At 50.3% G+C, this 14,481-nt stretch overlaps 1 protein-coding gene across 1 annotated transcript; it reads right to left on the reverse strand.

Moving 5' to 3' along the window:
* Positions 1-1,933: 1,933 nt before the first annotated feature.
* On the reverse strand, positions 1,934-2,977 carry LOC149358065 (uncharacterized). The gene has a single exon (XM_089578017.1). The coding sequence runs from the start codon at positions 2,975-2,977 to the stop codon at positions 1,934-1,936; it is 1,044 nt and encodes a 347-aa protein (XP_089434143.1).
* Between the last annotated feature and the right edge of the window lie 11,504 nt (positions 2,978-14,481).

Consider the following 14,481-nt stretch of genomic DNA (forward strand, 5'->3'; position numbering starts at 1 on the left):
CTCCTATGCCCGCGGCTTCTATTGGCATATTGGAGAAATTTGGGGCATAAATTGTTAATTTATCCAGTCCGTATTCGGATGTCTTCTGAAATGGCATAGAAGCTACACACACACACACACACACAGATCTTTTTCTGTTTCCTTTGATCTTTCGACTAAACTCGATCGGCAGCGGTGGTGGCTCGGCTTGAGCCTGTAGGCAGGCCCGTGCAATTTCCTTTTCATCCTTCTCTCAGTCAAAACAACAAGTGGGGTGTTCTTTCACCCGTTCGTATATGCTCTTAGGGCGGTAGTTTCATGAGCGGGGGAGGTGTGCGTTACGATGGCAAAAAAATCGGAAAGGTCCAGTTACGTTTGGTTGGACGTTTGCGCACAATGCACTGGGAGTACCAGGATAACGGTGGAGGCGTTCGGCAGTCCACACACTGCCTGTACGGAGGCGGAGGACGAGACGCTAGAAGGTTGCTTTAGAGACATGTACTGTTGTGTCCATTCCTTTCGGGTGTACAAGATATGAGAGATAGGCATTTCATTTCCTTAAAACCAATATTCATTTCATTTAATTTTCCTTAAGGCCCTTTGGCGCGGTTTGGATGTCCACCGAGATGTGTTTCCTGGCGCACTGATTGCCTTTATTTATTATTTTTATTTAGTTCTCATATTTTATCTTTCATTTATTTTTTATTCTCGTTTCTGCGCTGTTTTATTCTTTTTTTTATTACGCACTCGGCGGCCCCCTGCACAGCGCGTGACGTCGCTAGGTTTCGCGCATGCGCAGAAGTGGCAAATCTGGCCTCCTGCTCACGCGAACCGCGGTGTTGACGAGCCTAGTGAAGCTTTTCGCTTCAAAATTGGCAGTGGTTTAGCTCTGGTTAAACCGGGTAAATTGCGTTAGCAATGGCAACCTCGGTAATCCGCTGTTTTTCGAGTCTTTGCGCGCGTTCTTCTGGCGATTCTTGAGCGCATTGCCTTCCCCCGGTAGCATTGTGGTGTTCCTGAGCAGACAGGTGTTAAGTTTCATCGCTGACCGATGACGTGGAACCACTATGCGAGGTAGAACGTGCGAGTCGTTACGAGTTGTTACGAGCGAGAGGAACGGCTTGTTCTCCCGCATAAGTGGTAAGAAATTCCTGTTTGTCTATATATGTACATAAAAGTCCCCACCCGCAGGTGGCAGTTAATGGTTGATCGCGAGAGTTCGCTCACCCTTATCAGCGCTAACGCATGCAGGCCACATCTCCCTCTCATCACCCCACGGTGATTCAGGCGTTCACTGGCCCAGGGAGCCAGTTATGCTCACTTCCTTTCCTTAAAATGATCGGAGTGTAAAACGTTGTCAACGCCAACGCCAGTGAACACAACGAACGCTGAAGGCCTATGGCTTCAGCGCCGCGTTTCTGCCATGTTGTTGTTGTTGATAAAACTTTATTTCCCATCAGAATGGAGGCCCCCTACTCCCTACCTCCGGCACGCAGGCCTAGGGGCAGGGGCCGGTGGTGGTGGTGAAAACTTTTATTTTGTGAAAAAGAGTTTGGGAGCCACAGAGTGGCCCCGCTACATGGTCGGCGTCCCTAGTCCGGGACACCGCACGACGAGGCCCCGTCTCTCGCCCGTTTCACCAGAGCCCTTTGGGACTCAAGCGAGGAGCAGTTGAGGAGGGCAGTCTCCCATGCCTCTCTGGAGGGGGTAGGGGAAGGGGGGAGGTGGGGATTTTGAGTACATGCCCACACCATGTGGAAGATATCACAGGTCTCCCCACAGTGTGGGCATCGCCCATCCGTGTTAGGATCGTAATGTTTTATTATTGCAGGACAGAGTAGAGTACCGGTCTGCAGGCGCCTTAAAGTTCGCTCCTCCGTCTTACTCAGCCCTTTTGCAGGGGCCGGGAAAAGGCGGTGGTTGTCGCTATAATGTGTTAATATGACCTCCGCGACTAGATACAGGCAAGGAGCTTCTGGCTCCTCGCGGCAACTATCGCCAGATGGACCGCTTTCTTCTGCACGACGGGGTCCGTGCTTTGCAGAAGGGTTTCCCAGGCCTCTCTACTGTCTGTTTCCTCTCGGAACCCTGGAGAATCCGCACATTCCCAAATCACATGGTCGAGGGTCCCCCTCTCCCCACACTTCCTACACTTATCATCAATATCCTCATCCTTTAAGACATGCGATGCCCACACTGGGTGTATGAAATTTTTAGCCTGTAGTCTCCTCCAAGCCGTAGCCTCTGTATTAGCGAGCTCTATGTCAGGGGGAGGAAAGAGTCTCCTGTTTAGTTTGTAATTTTCCACTGTTTCTGTGTAATTTATCGGTCTCTCGTCCAGTTCCTTGTTTTCGGGCGGTCCTGCCGCGGCTCGGAAGTAGAGATCTCGAGCCAGGGCGTTTGCCGCCTCGTTTCCTGGAACTGCCTCGTGAGCTGGTGTCCAAACGAGACTAATATTTCTATTTATTCTGCGTCCCTCTAGGATTCGCAGTGCTTCGTGTGTTATTCTGTCTCGAGCATAATTTTGGATAGCAGTCTTGCTATCGCTAATTATGTATTGTGCCTCCGTTCCCACGCAAGCGAGCGCTATTGCAACTTCTTCAGCCGACTCTGGATTTCGACTGCGTATGGTTGCGGAAGAGACAGCTGTACCCCGGCCACTAACGACCGTTGCCACCGCTGCTCCCAGTTTCCCGCTAGCCGCATCCGTGTAGGCCACTGCTTTCTCGTTCATTTCGCCGAAGCGTTTGGTGAGCGCCTCAGCTCTCTTTCCCCTCCTCTCTTTGTGAAATGTAGGGTGCATGTTTCTGGGTAAAGGATCTACCCTGATCTTTTCTCTGATGTCCCTTGGGATGTCCCGCTTTACTAGAATACCCTTTTCCGTCTGGAGTCCTACCATGCTTAGAATCGCCCTTCCTGTATTTGATTGGCTTAATCTGTCTCGCTGCGCCGTTCTCGTGGCTTCAGCAATCTCTCTCCATGTATTGTGAATACCCATGTCTAGGAGTCTTTCAGTCGAGGTGCTTATGGGCAGGCCTAGAGCCCGTTTGCAGAATCCCCTTATGATCGTGTCTAGTTTATCCCGTTCTGAGGCGCGGATCTTCCAGTAGGGTGTAGCATAGCTTATCCGGCTGATAACGTATGCTTGCACCAACTTGATCAAGCTTTTCTCTCTTAGCCCTCGTCCTTTGAGTGCTATTCTTCTAAATAACCCTATGGCTTGCGCCGCATATCCCTCGGCTTCTTCATGGTTTCCCCGTTGTATCCGTCGCTCTGAATATGCAGTCCTAAAATTCTAATCCTATCCACCATCGGCACGGGGTTTCCTCCGACCGTGATGTTGAAGTTGTTACTCTGTTTGAGTCGCAAGTGCTTAGGGTTATACACCAGAAGCTCGGATTTCTCTGGTGAGCACGCTAGCCCTCTATTCGCTGCGTAGTTTACCACTACGTCCGCTGCCTCCTGTAGTTTATGCTCTATTTCGGCATCGCTGCCCTGATTGACCCAGATATTTACGTCATCAGCATACATACTAAAGAGTATGTTGCCAATCTTTTTGAGCTTTTCCGGTAGACCTCTCATAGCAAGGTTAAATAGAAGCGGGGATAAGACCGATCCTTGCGGGGTGCCCCTACTCCCTAGCGTAATTACCCCCGACTCTATGTCTTGCTATCTTATTTTCGCTGTTCTATTTGTCAGAAAGTCCTTTATATAGTCATAGGTTTTTTGGCCTGCTCCTATCTCTTGGAGTTCCTCTAGGATGGCCTCGTGCTTTACATGGTGGAAAGCTTTTTTGAGGTCCAGCCCAAGAATTACTTTTGCATCCCTAGAATTGGAGTCTATGATGTCATGATTCAGTCGTAACATTACATCCTGAGTGCTTAGCTTTGGTCTGAATCCGACTACCTCATCAGGCCATAAGCTGTTATCCTCCATGTAGCGAGTTAATCTCGTTTGCACTACATGTTCCATCAGCTTTCCTACGCATGAGGTCAGGGATATTGGCCTGAGGTTCTCCAGCTTGGGTGGCTTGCCCGGCTTGGGGATTAAAATTATGCTGGCCTCTTTCCATTGTTTGGGTAGCTTTCCGTTTTCCCATACTTGTTGCATGTATTTTGTGGGAGCAATGATGGACTCGTCATCTAAATTTCTAAGTATCTTATTTGTTATACCATCCGGCCCTGGGGCGGACTTTGTTTTAAGTCTGATTAACTACGCTCTAACCTCCGCCTCCGTTATGGGTGCGTCGAGCTCCTCTCTTACTACACCTATATAAGCCGGCAAGTCAGAGCAAGTTATATTTCATATATAGGTCTATTCTATTTCCTTCATGAATTCCTTGTCTTCCCCCTGGTAGGCATGTCTAGTTTTCTTTAGCTTAATGTTCGTTTGAGTTTTCGATTGAGTTGGGTCTAACAGGTGGCGTAGGATATTCCACGTCTTGGCTAGACTCATTCTTCATATCATCGCATACGCCGCACCAATTTTGTTCACGTAGCTGCATGGCGTACCTCTCGATTTCTTTATTGTGTCTAGCTATCCTCCTTTTCAGGTTTCGGTTCCACCTTTGTTTTTTTAAGCCTGCTTTCTAACCCGCGTTTTGCCTCCCACATGTGGAGTAGCTTGCTGTCGGCTATCGCTGGGGCGTCCTGTCCTTCTAAAGCTACTGTTGCCTTAGCTACATGCATTTTAAGCTTGCTCGTCCAGCTTTCTATGTCAGTAATGTCTTCAGCCGGGATACCTTCCCGCATTTTCCTAAACCTTTCCCATTTCGTGATCTTCGCTTGCTGAGAGCGATCTTCCGAAAGTCCTGTTTCCAGGGTAGTTGCTATTATGTAATGGTCGCTTCCTAAGTCCTGCTCTGTATTCTCCCACCTAATCGCAGGTGCGTTTTTGGAGAGCGTCAGATCAGGAGATGTGTCTGCCATTACGCTATTTCCTTTCCTTGTCGGGCAGCCAGAGTCTGTGTGCAGCGTGAGGCCTAGCTCTTGGATGTCCTCCCACAGCTGTCTGCCTTTGCTATCTTTTTTCTTGTAGCCTCATTCTTCATGGTGCGCATTAAAATCTCCAACTATAACAAGGGGATTCCTTCCTGCAGCCTTCAAAGCTGCACGAAAGAGGGCCCTGAACCTTACTTTTTGTTGTCTTGGCCTCGAGTAGATGTTTAGTAGGAAGAGGCTGGGCTCCTCTTTCCTACCCGTAATCATCTCCACTAAGACTCCTTCTATCGTGTTCGAGTGAATTTGGTGCTCTATTGTCGCAATGTTTCTTTTAACCAACGTTGTTACATGTGAGTTTTCCCCCCGATCGCTATGAAAGGCTTGATAGCCCGGGAGTGTTATCTTTTTGCCAGTTTCTTGCAACACTATTGCTAGCGGCTTCTCCTGCAGGGTTTCTATGTACTGTTGCACCAGCGCTCGCTTGCGTTGGAACCCTCGGCAATTCCATTGCCAGATTATGGATTTCTGTTTAGTGCGTCTGGCCATGTTGCAAAATGAGTTAATGCTTCCTCACATCTGGCCTGGCGCTCTTCACAGGTCCTCTGTCTTTCCGCCAGAGTTGTTATATCGGCTCTTTGGTCCTTAAGTTCTGCCATCATACTTTCGAATCTCTGGTTCATGTTCTGGAATTGCAGCGACACCTGCGTCATGAATTCTCGTAGTTCTGTTCGAATTGCCGCCATCTCGACTCTATGGGCTTCCCCTTCCTTCTTTAGTACCACCCATATGTCCGTTTCTTCATCCTCCCCCTTACGTTTAAGCGGGGGCCTCCTAGGTGGGTCTGTTACTTCTATTGCCTGACTCTTATCTGTTTGTGCTCTAGGTGCCGATGGGACAACCTGTTGGGCCACTTGTTTCGCTTGCTTAGTTTGTGTGAGGGGAGGGGGAGCAACGCTCTGCTTCCCTTTTGTCTCATGCAACATCTGTGTAAGATTGTTTACGAGTTTTTGTAGCTTGTCTGTTCTCTTTTTAAGTTGCTTTATCTCCTTATCTTTATCATCTTTGGCCTGGGACTGCCCTTCTGCAAAGCTTACTTGTTTCGAGTCCTTGCTCGGATCTCTGCTCTGGTCTCTCTTCTTGCCCCAGGGGTTCTTTGGGTCCCTGGATCTCGATCTCCTGGGTTCCTTCGAGGAAGCCTCTCCGGAATCTGCTTGCTTCTCGCCCAGCCTTGGGAAGCTGTCGTCCCTACGGCGATCCTTGCTCTTTGTTGCCTCTTGCTCCTGCTGCTGCTTTCGCTGCTCCTCGATTTTCTTCTTTTCCCACGTTCTTTCCTTGACTATGAACGGAGTTCTATATATTTCTTTGCATCTCTTGTCTCCGAGTAGGTGCTCCTTGCCGCAGAGCTGACATTTTATCTGGCACTGATGTCCATCTTGAGGGTTTTCTTCCCCGCAGCCTCTACATCTCTTGTTCTCGAGGGCCGGGCAGACGTCTTTCCTGTGTCCCATGCGGCCGCATGCATAGCAGACCTCGTACTTTTTCTTGTAAAGTACGCATCTGGTTGGCGCCGCTGAGAGGAATACCCGCCACGGAACCTCCTTGCTTTCGAACAGGATGAGGACCGCTTTTGAGTCCTTTCCCAATCTTCTCACCCCTAAAACCGGGGGGTTCATTTTTCCAAAGAATTTTAGTCTCCTCATAATCTCCTCTTCCGACCAGAAAGTGGGGGCGTCGTATATAACACCCCTCCCGCAGTCTTCTGGTACCGCCATATATGCGTTGACGCTTATAGCTTATTTCCCCACGATGATTTCACGCACCGCCATGTGGCGGTTTCTTTTCCCTTCGTCTCCCGTTGCGATGAGCACGGACTGTTGTTTTAAGTTGAAGGTGATAATGTCTCCAGCTCCTTCGTCGCCTATGTCTGCCGCCCTGCCGATTGCATCAGCCAGGTAGGTGCTGCCGAACTTCATCAGTCTTTCCAGGCCTCCTTGCGGCCTCATAATAACTTTCTCGTAGTCGCATGGAATCTTCATTCGTTGGCTTTCCACCGATTTTTCCGCTAGCTTCTTTCCCGCACGCTTCTCCTCCTTGCGTCGCTGTTCAGGCGCTGCCACGTGGCCGCCGGCTTCAGTCTCTTCCGGTACTATCTTTTTGTTTTTCTTGGCTTTAAACCATTGTCCAGGTATCTTCATCTCCTCAGGAACAATGTCTGTTGGAGTCGCCCCGGAGGGCCTTCGAGGGGGTCCGGTCTTTGTTCTCGCCCCTAGGCCTCGTTAGGCTTAGCGGCTCCCTTGGCTCTCGGCGCTTTTGCGGCTCTTAAGATCGAAAATTCCGCTCCCACCTTGATCATTTCGGCCAGGCCGGCACTCGGTAGACTCTTGTCGATGATTTCAGCTTGTTTTGTGAGCATCCAGGGCCCTGGGTGCGGCGCAGCCCCCGTAGTCGACGGAACTCAGCGGACGCACGTCCGCTCACCTCAACAGCCGGCGGAGGAATCCCGCGCAGGGTTGCCGTTGGGAATTTTTCAAAAAGAGCCAGAACTGAAGCTAAAAGTAGCCAAAAGTAGCCACGCCACCTGATCTTGGCGCCAAATTTGTAGCCAAGTAGAAAAAAACCATTATTATAAGCCACTTTTATTAATGAACAATAGATAATATCATTTTGAATCAACACAAAAACACAGAGTAAATAAAGAACACGGAATTTTGGGCCTCTTCCTCGGCCTTTTTCCATTCTTCTCGAAACGTGCGCTTTTGCTTTTGAGTCTTATCCCATGGTAGACGCCGGTGTCGGCAAGCCGAAGGCACAAAAACAGGAGCTTTATCACCTTGCGGTACACAAGTGTTATTTCACCGGTACCGTGCTGCTCGTTCCTCTCCTGGTGTCATGCCGTTAACACGGCTGCACCTAAACGCATGGTTTCGGTTGCATGATCCTAACGGAGAAAGTTCTCATAAAACGAAAAATTAGATTAGCTTTAATAGGTTTCTCGGAAATAAATGCCGCATTAGGAAATGGGCCGCGGTAGTAAAAGCGCGAAGTCTGGGTGTAGACCGGCGCTGCCAGTCAACGTACTTCATAGCACGGAAATTGCCGCGCTCATTCACCTGAACAACCGCATGGTACGCTTAAAATTGCGCAAGGAAAAGAAAAAGCATGTATGTAGCTGCGAACGTATTTATCGCTCTGAGCTGGTGTGCACGGGCGCCGGCAGGGTCCCTCTCCACCGGGGAGTGCGTTATTTTGTTGATAGCACAGCATGTTTTAACGTGTGCAGAAGTTATACGAACGTGTAATGAAGCATTTTAGGGCATTTAATATATGCTTGAAAATATTTCTTAACATGAACGACATAATTATTTGATTGTAGTAGAAAAGTCTGGTAAGTTGTGACAATCTTGCGCGGTCGCGTTGGCATGCTTCGAACATCGTACTTTCATTGCATCATGCATGCGTCATAAGCTTCTTCCTGAAGTAGTACATGATCGCGAAGGCTGTTTGGAAAGAAGCAACCGCAGGCGGGCTACCAACAGAGGCACGTAGCGAGATTGACAGAGGATGAGGCAATGAAAAGTGTTTTCTTTATTGATGCTTGAGATATGTAACCAAATTTGGTGCAAATATGAAATTGCTCTGCTAATTTCAGCAATGCGTTTTATTTTCAACTATACCTGGTAAAGTTCTTGGATAATTTTAATTAACACCCTCGTCAAGTCACCACGGCTCCTGAATAATTAAGTAGAAAATGCGGAATTTTTTTATGCCAGCACGTTGCCAACGCCCTATTCTCTATGATGGCGGTATTACTTCTTTTTTTTAGATTCGCAGTGCTTTCTTATCAAAAATGACTACCATACTACTGCTCTTGTACCAAAAAAAAGTCGAGAGATTTATTGCACTCCTCAATGTCTCTGGAATCGTTCGCGACAAATAGAATCATTCTATTTCCATTCGTTACAAATTTACGAAGGGGTGAGTGATGCCAATCAGAAAATGTGGTAGATCACAAAACAAACCTTTAAGTTTTTTTCCCTCGTTTATGGCCTCTTCGCTTTCGCTTTGGTCAAAGAAATGCCGCACTGAAATCAACGAAACCTCTGATCCCTCTTCTGCGTAGTGATACTAACATTGTGGTGCTCCGTCGTCGGAAACCCGCAGGATTCGCGACGTGCCAGGACCGTCAGAAACGCCATTACCTCAATTTTTGACGACGACAGATCTAAAAACCATAATTTTATTAATTTCTACTGAATATTTTGCTATAATTTTTAGTAACCAAACAGAAGACCCAGGGCTGGAAGAAATATACTTTCAGGAATCCAAACTTTTCACCAAATCGACCAGTTTAAGAAGGGGAGAAGTCAGCCTGGTGGTGCCTGATCTGACGGCTAAAAAGAGCGGCTACGCGAGACAGATGAGATCGGGACACGATCGACGCTGTCCCCACTTTTCGCACTGTGCGACACGTGTGTCAACAGACGGTGAGCGCACGTCGGCTCTGCCGAAAAAACGCCAGTGCTTCGCTCAGCACTGTCCCGAGGTAAAATCATTCTTGCTAGTTCAGTGTCAAAAACTTATCATTTTATTGAATGCCTGGGGTAGAAACCAACTGCAGCGCTTTCTAGCCATAATACAATACACACCGTGTCGAAATACGCCGTACATGGCCAACGCGAGCCCGTGTACTTCGAGGAATACTAAGTTGAAAGCATCAACCATTGTTATGATTCTCAGAAACTCAAAACGCGCATACAAGCCTTGAAAACCGGCGCTGCACCACCTCAACTCGACGCCACTCCCTGGCCTCTTGCCTACCGCGAGCCCGTTCGCGACTGCAGCGCCACCTCGCTTGTTTGCAAACATGGAGGAGGTCTATAAACGCGATCCAGGCGTCCACTGACCCAAGGAACCAGCTATGCACACTTCCTTTCCTTAAAATGGCGCAACTTTGTCAATGCCGACGCGTGCAGCGCACATCTGTCACTACCGCCACGCAGCCTAAAGCACGATTGAGGTGTCCACTGTTCCAAGAGGGCAGTTATGCGTCTTTCCTCTGCTTTCCAAGCTCCCGCTCCACTTATTTCGCAGCTTAAAGAGCGACTAAGGTGTCCACTGCTGGCTACAACGGACAACGGCGACGCCGCGAAACGCAGAAACGGGCGCCAAAGTGTTGCGCTCTAAATATTTGCTGTGGATTTACATTTGAACCAGCATGGTTAGAGAGCGAAAGCTGTGGGCCACTAGACACGGCTTCGAGTCTGTAACGTTGAGTGCGTTGCGGACACTGGAGGTTGTAGGACGGAAAGCTGTGCGAGTTGGTTGTCAATTGTACTATCCATACTGGCACAGCGCGAAAGACAGACACAAGGGAAGGCGGGACAACACAGCGGACCGACACAGCGCCGTGTTGTCCCGCCTTCCTTTGTGTGTCTTTCGCGTTGTGCCAGTATGGATAGTGCAACTGGAGGTTGCTCGTGTATCTCAAAGCGCGATTGAGGCATCCAATCATCGCAGTCTAGAACGTTAACGTCAAAGCCAATGAACACAGTGTCGTCCACTGTCCTAATGGAGGGGGGGGGGGGGGGGGGGGGGGGGGGGGACCAGTTAAACGTCTTTCCTTTTGCTAAATCCCCCCGCACGGTTGCCGCTGTTCAGACTCGGCCCGACGTCTGCGAGTACCGACTCTCGAGGACGTCGGCTCCGGTTGAAAGTGCAGGAAAGCCTCTCTCCACGCAAACGAATCTGGGAAATATATGGCGGCCGCTCCCTGACACTCGCTCCGTGACATATGAAGCACAAAATAAACTTCCGCAGAGTCAACAGAGGCAGCTTTAGTGATGTTGTGAACGGACATTTAGGGGAAACTGAAAGCAGCGACTTTTGTAACTCATCTAAGCAGCAGCTTGCGCGTTTATGCATGTCCCCAGGAAGAAAGCCCAGAGGCTTTGTACTGCTGCGGAGGGCAAATTTAAGCACTCCGGTCTAACAAACCTTGCGACGAATTTGAGTGCAACTCGTCAGCTGCTTAAGGTTTTCCGAAGATTGAGGCGAATATTCGAGCGAGGAAGAGAGAGAAAGCAATAACATGTACCTGGCTGCGCTTGGTTGTGCTGGTAGTTTCGTTTCTCGAATTCACGCGTAGCAGACTCGAACTCGCGAACTCTTATCTCTTGTTCTTCACGTCGCTGAGCCACGATGCTCTGCTCTTTCTTCTTGGCTGTATACTGCAATCGAGGCCGCAACGAGGCCGCCAACCTTTTAGCCCGAGGTTCTTTAAACCGGGCTCAGGTGGCCTCGGATCGGGGATTCACGAAGGATCGCATGCACTCATTCAGTGAGCTGACCCAGGCATACAGAGCCTCTCGCCAGCTCTACCCCCCGCCCCACCCCTCCCTAGATAACAGACATGCAACACTCTGGCGCAGATTACAAACACATACTCTCCCCTCGCCCCTTACCCTAACCCACTATCATCCCACCTTCCCCACTCCTGCTTGCGCCCTATGCCCAGAACCCTTCGCTTCTTCCCTCCACATCATTTCCCTCTGCCCGGCGGACCCTCCCCCGCGGGACCTAGAGAACCTCAAGACCTGGGAGGACTGGGAGACCCTGCTGCACTCGGAGGACCTGGCCGTGCAGACCATCGCCACCGGCCGTGCTGCCAGTGTTATGGACCTCAGGAACATAAACACTTGAGTGAAGTGGGGTCGTGCGGGGACCCTGGGGCGTGCCCCGAATTCCTTTGTAAATAAAGTTTTCTCTCTCTCTTCTTTTAACAGGACCAAAGGGCACTGGTGCAGCACGCCTGCGAAGCAGCAAGACTCAGCGGTGCCCTGGAATAGGGGCGCCGACCTTGTGAAGAGGCCGAAGACATGACGACATCGGCCCACCGCTAAAACCTGATTTTTGGAGCAATAAATGTTTTTCACTCACTTTAGCAGGCCGCTCTTTCTGTTCCGGCGTTTCTTCCGCACGGCGTTTTCTTCTCTTGTGATTATATCGCTCCGCACTACTCATAGATTCTTCTTCGTCATTAAGTAAAAGGCATTAAGTAAAATTAGTTAATTATATCAATTGAATCAACGAATTAATTAATTTAATTTAATTATTAAACAAATAGAATAATTTAAATTAATTGGTTAATTTAATGAGCCTCCATCGATGAGACAAGTTGGGCCCCCAGCTCTCCTCTTGTCGTGACGTCACGCGGTCACGTGGTAGCGCACCTGAGCGAAGGAACGACCTCCACCAACGGCAGAAAAGTGTTAGCAGTATTGCTTTCGAAATAAAAACTTTATTGTACATGGAATTCGGGGCACGCCCCAGGGTCCCCGCATGACCCCACTGCACTCAAGTGTTTATGTTCCTAAGGTCCATAACACTGGCAGCCCGGCCGGTGGCGATGGTCTGCACGGCCGGGTCCTCCGAGCGCAGCAGGGGCTCACAGTCCTCCCAGGTCTTCAGGTTCTCTAGGTCCCGTGGGGGAGGGTCCGCCGGGCAGAGGGAAAGGATGTGGAGGGAGGAGGCGAAGGGTTCTGGGCATAGGGCGCATGACGGATTGGGGAAGGGGGGATGATAGTGGGTTAGGGTAAGGGGCGAGGGGAGAGTATGTGTCTGTAATCTGCGCCAGAGTGTTGCGTGTCTGTTATCTAGGGAGGGGTGGGGCGGGGGGTAGAGCTGGCGTGAGGCTCTGTATACCTGGGTCAGCTCACTGAATGAGTGCATTCGCTCCTTCGTGAATCCCTGGTCCGATGCCACCTGAACCCAGTTTAAAGAACCTCGGGCTAAAAGGTTGGCGGCCTCGTTTCCGGGATTCCCGGAGTGCGCAGGCACCCATATCAACTCCACTTGGCGGGGCGGCGGTGCATCGGGCGAGTCCAGTATGTCGAAAGCAGGGACATGAACTCAGCCTCGAGCAAAATTCTGAATCGCAGTTTTAGAATCACTTATTAAAATATACCGGGCTTCCGTGCGAGTGATTGCAAGTGCAATGGCGGCTTCCTGTGCAGCCTCTGGGCAGGTGCCTGGAGGGAGAGGTAGTGTGAGGAGGGTGGATAAAGAGGAGTCCACCACAACTGCTGTCGCTTCATCACCCGTGCAGGCAGCGTCCGCCCATACGGCGTCCGGCTCAGAGCCGTACGCTCGATGGAGTGCCTTCGCACGGGCTCTGCGGCGCTGCTCATGCTGGGACGGGTGCATATTCCTCGGGAGCGGCCTGATGAGGAGCTCCCGGTGAAGAGCTCGTGGGATGGCGAGGAGGGTTAGGTCGTTGGCCGGTATTCTGATTCCGAGGGAGTCCAGGATATACCGACCTGTCGAGGTTTGTGTGAGCCTGATACATTGGACCTGTCGGGTGGGCCTCCACCAGTTCCCCGATCGTGTTGTGGAGGCCCAGGCCTAGTAATCTGTCTGTGGGTGTGTTGAGGGGAAGATGAAGTGCTACTTTGAATGCCTTGCGAATCAAAGCATCCAAAGCGTTTATGTCATGTTTGGATAGTTGTAAGTATGGGGTGGTGTACAGCACACGGCTTAGGATAAAGGCATGAATGAGGCGACATAGGTCGTGCTCCTTCATGCCTCTATGATGTCCCGAAATCCTGCGGATGAGGTGCGATATCGCGCCTACAACCTGCTTGAGTTTCTTGAGGGTGGTGGTGTTTTTGCCATCGTTCTGGATGTGCAGGCCCACATACCTGGGAGGCTCGTCTACGCAGCTCTACCCTAGACGACTAACGAGCACTCATCGGTCTCGCTCTAGAGGCTGCCAGATTTCAAGGAGTCTTGGCCGACCCCTAGATCTGGGCCTTCGGCCCCTTGACTGTTTTAGTCAATGTTTACGAACCAACCAACAACCCAATACACGGAGGGTGCCAACCTCAGGTACCAGGTCACTATTCAGTTCAATGGCAATGGGGGAGCGGGGGTACAACTGGAGGTTGCTGGGAGTACTGGGAGACCCTGCTGCACTCGGAGGACCCGGCCGTGCAGACCATCGCCACCGGCCGGGCTGCCAGTGTTACGGACCTTAGGAACATAAACACTTGAGTGCAGTGGGGTCGTGCGGGGACCCTGGGGCGTGCCCCGAATTCCTCTTGAAATAAAGTTTCTCCCCCCCCTCTCTCTCTCTCTCTCTCGCGTATCTCAAAACGCGATCCAGGCGTCCACTGACCCAGGGAACCAGCTATGCACCCTTCCTTTCCTCAAAATCATGTGTCTAGAACGTTAACGTTAACGCCAATGAACACAGTGTCGTCCATTGTCCCAGGGGGGGGGGGGGAACCAGTTATGCGCCTTTCCTTTTAAGGCGAAAGCCTTTAATGCCTCATACTGTCGTTAGCAGACGCGTCGGCAGCCGTGTCGACAGACGCGTCGGCAGGAGTATCGACAGCCGCGTCGGCAGGAGTGTCGACAGACGCGTCGGCAGATTCGTCCGCCTTTCGGCGTCACTGCTTAAAAGGCTCAAGGTTCCAGCATGAATAAAGGCGCATCTATTGAATGCATGAGCTTCATAAATAAGATAAAAGGAGTAAAGTCAGGAAAAGAAAAATAAAAAAATATA

Source organism: Amblyomma mixtum, chromosome 3, assembly GCF_055824585.1.
Source record: "Amblyomma mixtum isolate Tamu chromosome 3, ASM5582458v1, whole genome shotgun sequence".
NCBI lineage: Eukaryota > Metazoa > Arthropoda > Arachnida > Ixodida > Ixodidae > Amblyomma > Amblyomma mixtum.

Excerpts from the sequence above, each read along its gene's own strand:
- LOC149358065 (XM_089578017.1), bottom strand. The coding sequence starts at position 2,977 with ATGGGTATTCACAATACATGGAGAGAGATTGCTGAAGCCACGAGAACG.